This window comes from Pinus tabuliformis, chromosome 7, assembly GCF_031772625.1.
Source record: "Pinus tabuliformis cultivar Carrire ecotype Pingquan chromosome 7, CPIR1, whole genome shotgun sequence".
In the NCBI taxonomy this organism is placed as follows: domain Eukaryota; kingdom Viridiplantae; phylum Streptophyta; class Pinopsida; order Pinales; family Pinaceae; genus Pinus; species Pinus tabuliformis.
This window is the reverse complement of record NC_142293.1, coordinates 1,642,877,992-1,642,883,540: the sequence shown is the minus strand read 5'-3', so window position 1 is coordinate 1,642,883,540 and position 5,549 is coordinate 1,642,877,992. Positions and strand designations below refer to the sequence as shown.

At 36.0% G+C, this 5,549-nt stretch overlaps 1 protein-coding gene across 1 annotated transcript; it reads right to left on the bottom strand.

The window, feature by feature from the left end:
- Positions 1–1,260: 1,260 nt before the first annotated feature.
- Positions 1,261–4,267, bottom strand: LOC149254678 (triacylglycerol lipase OBL1-like). Its single transcript, XM_089457065.1, has 5 exons — positions 3,728–4,267; positions 3,321–3,577; positions 3,189–3,222; positions 2,387–3,069; positions 1,261–1,785 (listed from the first exon to the last, which is right to left on the bottom strand). The coding sequence occupies exons 1-5, from the start codon at positions 4,017–4,019 to the stop codon at positions 1,471–1,473; spliced, it is 1,581 nt and encodes a 526-aa protein (XP_089313191.1). The 5' UTR covers positions 4,020–4,267; the 3' UTR covers positions 1,261–1,470.
- Positions 4,268–5,549: the final 1,282 nt, after the last annotated feature.

The window sequence follows — 5,549 nt, the reverse complement described above, 5'->3', positions numbered from 1 at the left end:
TATCTAATGTAGTAAAACTTATACTCTAAAACTTAAGGTCTACTAAGAATCGAGATACAAATACTCTTTGCAATGAGACTCTTAGAGGTGATACTCGATAGAGCTAGAATTGCAAATACCATTTCACATAAGATTGAAATTTTGAAGATTTATGGTTTTAGTTGTAACGCAATTGGTGATCACTCTAATAATGAAAAGTTATGTTTCAAAGCGATTACATGGTATCAAGTGTTATGTACCAAAGAGATTCTATGTTGAAATCCCCCAAGGGGTGTTCTAATAATGAAAAGTTATGTTTCGAAGAGATTCCAGGTTATGAAGTGTTATGTACCAAAAAGATTCTAGGTTAAAATCCCCTAAGGGATGTATATAAAACCTAGACGTTATAGTGGTAGTAATAGGAATCAATCTTGTGTCATCTGAACATAATCCACAACTTATACCACGTGTTATGCAAACAAAATCAACATTTTCGACTTGTGTTGTGCAAACAATATCAACAATTTCAACCTCGTGTTATGCAAGTGAAATGGAACCATGCCAAGCAAAGACGAGACCAACCAAATTGTAGATTCCACTATATAAAATAAAATATTAAAGATTTATGTGAATCGAAACTTTGATGAAGCAAGTTGGGAATAAGTTAAAAGGAATTCCTATTCAATATTATTTCAATATAAAGTATTTCAATTATATATTTTTCAGTGGGTATAATTATTTTCAATAATGTTAGTGTAGTTTGCAAGTGAAAAGTAGGTATCAATATAATAAATACTAGGTATATTAGGTTTTTATAGTTGGTATATTAGGTTTTTGATTTGTGAGTAATAAATATCATGTTACAAAGTATTAAATGTTTTGCATGTTGATGTGTCTATTGTTGGATCTAAAGTTAATTTTGATTCAATGGCTTGCATAGTCGAACATGTAGAGCATTTAGCCATGATAGGGAGGGATCAACCATGTCTATTCTTTTATATTTTGGAATCAATAACATCTTAAAGTTAATTTTATATTTTGGAATCAATAACATCTTAAAGTTAACTTAACTCATAAGTTAATAAACCTGGCTTTCTTGTAAGGTTGAAAGTTACACATACATATGGTTGCTTATAACATAACAATTCTCCTATATCATATTTTAGTCCATTTAAATTAAAAAATGAGAAATTTCATTAAAATAAGTTATGAAACCATAGATAGAAAATACATCCATGAAACTTTTGACTTCAAAACGTTAGTCTTCTTTTTTTCCAGTAGAAAAGAACAGAACAGTCTTATATTGATTGGATTGTTTTACATGTTCGATTGGTCTTTTTTCATTGGTTTCAGCGCACCTTACTAATATCAGTGGTGTTATCAACACGTTACTCCATATCTGCAACATGCGTAACATACATTTTTTTATAATAGATATATGGCATTTCTTGTCGTCCAAGTAATTCGTCGTTTCCATGGACAAGCAACCACTTAAGGATTTGGTGTCAACTTCTGGTCCTCCAAGCGTTCAGATGCGTTTGAATATCCGCCTGTCACGGCTAAATTTGTATCAATATCAGCTGGTCCCACTCTAATTGCATTCACGTAGTTTACAGGACAGTGTGCAGACAAGCCTGGAATAGCAATTCCAATGCATCTGAACAATAATGCAAACCACCCTTCCTTGAAGTCTTTTCCCCTCGTGTATCCCATGATCAGACTGTGCACCAGCTCCCACATTGCAGTTACCATGTTCGGAATGCAGTACCAGATGGAGAAATTCCTGTTTGGCTCTTCCTCCACAGTCTGCAATGCAATGGAGACCCAAAAAGGAAAAAGCTTAATAAATTAGTTTGGTAAAAGACCTCAGGAAAAAAAGGGGAAGGAAAAAGAAAAGGTAAAAGCTTAATAAATATGTTTGGTAAAAGACTTCAGAAAAAAATGGGGAAGAAAAAAATTGGTCGGCATGACTTTTGGGTAGATTTTCTTTCACACGCCATCCCTTTTTTTCATGAATTTCAATTTGTTAAAGCGCCACACACCATGGAATTCATGGATACGTTTTTTTTTTTTCATAAACATGTATCTAAATTCGAAATTTTCTTTTAATTTCATGATCGTGTATCTAAATTCCAAATTTTGTTGAAATAGAATTTATAATTTTTTATAATTATCTGTATTTATTTATAGATTCTGAAAAATATTTTGTAACGGATGCAATTGGTTAAACACCCCACAACAAACATGAATCCTACTTTAATTTAAAAAATTCAATTTGTTACGCCAGTGCACGCCCTGATTCCCCTCTGACTTCTAACATTTTTGATGATCATGCTTGTAAATTCCAAGTTGCAGAAAGACAAAGGAGGAAGAATAAAGGAGCGAAGGGTTGATATGAAATTGATACCTTCTCTTTGTAACAGCTATTGTAATAAAGGCACACTCCAAAATGCTTGAACAGAAACAGTTTATTGTCAAATGGCATCCTGGGAACCATGTCGTTGCTGTACACCACTCTCAGGTACCTTGTTACAGGTTCATTCAGCTTTATATTCATAAAATTTCCGAATTCTTTATCTCCAATTCTGGGTTGTCCAAATGTATAAACCGCTAATAACTTCTCCATCAGCTGTGTCTTTTTATGTAAAATGAGTATTGCAGGAAACAATACGGCCAGAGCACCACCCAGACTGTGTCCTGTCACAACGAACTTAGCATTCTTGTGCTCTTCTAGCAATCCGCTCAGCTTTCTGCGTACCGCATAATAAGCCAGAGCTTTTTCCTGGTCTTCTGTGGCATATTCCTCTGGCAATCCAGCGATGTCACGATCCTCATTTCCATCTTCCCTCTTGAGATCCAAATGGGTTTTTAAGATTTCTTCATCGCAACGATTTGCCAAACCCATTGCTTCAAGGAACCCCACGTGAACTTTTCCAATAGAGCCCATTTTGTACCAGGAGAAGTCCAAGTCTGTGCTCCAGTCATCTGCATCAAATGGGTCTGTTCCTCTGAAAGCAACTACCACCAGCTTAGCATCTACTGGTTTATCACAGAAAATAAAGGCTTCGGTAGTTTTTTTTGCCAGGTAATCTGTGCATGGAGAGAAAAACATACAACATTACATTCCTACCCAGGTTAAATGACAGTAAGATTCAATTATTAGAAATACGGGATGAAAATCAACCCATCTCAGGTAATTAAATCCTTACAATTCCAACCATCTAGGAATTCCACAAAATGCATCTGCAAAACGATTGCGATATAAAACTGTTAGCAAGAAGATTTGTGGAATGGTGACTGAATCCCATGGTCTGGCTAATGAAATTCTGGACCTTAATTACCTTCCAACGTTTTGCAACCACATTTCTGATAACCAACTCATTTTCATAGGCCAATTTGGAAGCCATAATGCAAATATCTGCAAGATATCTGCTCCCAACATGAATCAAATCTGTCCCACCATTGTAATCTCCATTGACTCCATGATGATGATCCAAAGCATTTATTTCCTCTTTGTCCAAATCCATGCGAAGATCCAAATGCCCAATAGCGCTTATAAACGTTTCGCTATTCCTCTGGGGTTTGATCATCCCTCTTCCTGAACAAAACAAGGATCCAGTCAATAATATTATGTAACTTCTCTATTTAATATGAAGAAGCTCTGTTTTTTCTGCTGAAAAAAAAACATCAAAAAGGTTTTTTTGGTTACTTCAAATGATAAACAAACTAGCCGATAGAATATTTGGACCTGTAAGAACTCTGAACATTATTCCTCGGAGCCCTCCATTGTTTGAGAATAGATTTAACATGAATTCCATACAGGCTCCGACGAAGGCCATCGGTTTGGCTACCAAGTGGAGAAATTTCCTTGCGAGGATCGAAACCGTGATGAACCAGCGCCTATCGAATGTATCATTTCGATCCTCCACATGCTCAAGATAATCAATAAAGCTATGTCCTTTCCGGGAGAAGAAGAGAAAACGCAGGACATCCAAAATCCCTCCATTCTCAGGGCGTATTATAAGATATTCGTTATCCATCTGTTTCTCAGATTAACTTGCTCTGCAATTCCTGCTATTTTCACAAATATATCTTATCCGTGCCTGTCTCAGAATAATTTGCTCTGCAATTCCTGGTACCTTCACAAATTCTTACATCACAATACACAAATAAGATATGACCATACGCGTGGCTTGATTTCCGTTTCCCGGAAAGCGTGAAAGCGTTCAAGTGGTTCTTTTGTCAGAATTAGGTATGGTTATTGTTTATGCGAACGACTCGCTTTCTGTTGACATCAAAGTTGAGTTGTCGTAAGTTAAGGTGGGATTGTGGGGGATCAAATCGCACATTTACCCCGTCAACAATTTTATGGTAAGCGAACAATAATGTATTTATCAGAAATAGAAATATACTATAATATTAATTTGGAAATAGAAATATACTATAATATTAATTTGGGTTTTGGGTTTTGGAGGGCCTTAAAATTGGGTTTTGGGTTTTGGAGTGCCTTAAAATTGTGTTTTTTTATTATTAGGAGTTCGTTTTTCTAAGATGTAAGAGTTTGTTTTTCTAAGATGTAAGGAAACATGTTAATGGTTGAAGATTTAAATGAGATTTTTTTCTAAAGCAAAAACATAATATATTTTCATTATAAATGAGGAATGTTTTACATTTGCATGGTTCGTTTACATTCATCATATCATCATATTTGCCAAGGGGTTGGATGACCGAAATCTTATTCAAAATTCAAAACAGAGAACCCCACTAGAAATGGGAGTAGTACAACAACCATTGCCTTATATCATCACCACAAAATAAAAATAGACTATATATGACACCATAGCACAACAAAAAATTGAACCATACAGTCCAAGGAGGGAACTCAAGGGGGAGGCAAAAACTACATGGAAACCAACTATGAAATCTCAATATATTTTAAAGACGTAAACCTAGGAGAAAGAGACAAAACCTTTTTGGAGAGGGCATCCATATCAATATTTTGTTCCGATATACATGTTGGACGGAGACATTGGTTAAAGCAACCTTTAAATCCCTGATATGAAGCATCCAGTTGTAGATGGAGGGGACCTCTAAGTTGTACTTGCCCAGAATCCATTGGATCGGGATAAGAGAATCCCCAATGATAGAAATCCGCTCCATGTCCAAGCATGATGAACATTGCAAAGCACCCCATAAAGCGATCATTTATGCCCTTATGTGTTCTCCCCTGCCTCCACACCAGCAAAATATATAATGTGATGAGGGATTAATTCTCAGGAACACACCACAACCACATATGCCTCCAGAAGCAGCCTCGTCAAAGTAACAGATGGGAAAGATACCAGACAGATCAAGCAGAGAAATGGAGTGGGAGTGAGCCTTAGGGATCTAAGGGCCAATTTCCATGAAGAAGGCAACAATTTTCAAGGCAACCTGATTTGTATTGGAAAATTTGCCTTAGAAAATGAGATCATTCCGAGCCCTCCATATCCCTCACAATACATATAATGGAACAATCTTGTAAGTAATAGCACATTGAGCCCAAAACATGAGGCAAACCGCAATGGAAG

Coding starts and splice junctions, on each gene's coding strand:
- LOC149254678 (XM_089457065.1), bottom strand. CDS start 4,019: ATGGATAACGAATATCTTATAATACGCCCTGAGAATGGAGGGATTTTG. Junction 3,223..3,320: donor TGGTTGCAAAACGTTGGAAG/GTAATTAAGGTC, acceptor ATCGTTTTGCAG/ATGCATTTTGTGGAATTCCT. Junction 1,786..2,386: donor ATAGCTGTTACAAAGAGAAG/GTATCAATTTCA, acceptor ATTGCATTGCAG/ACTGTGGAGGAAGAGCCAAA.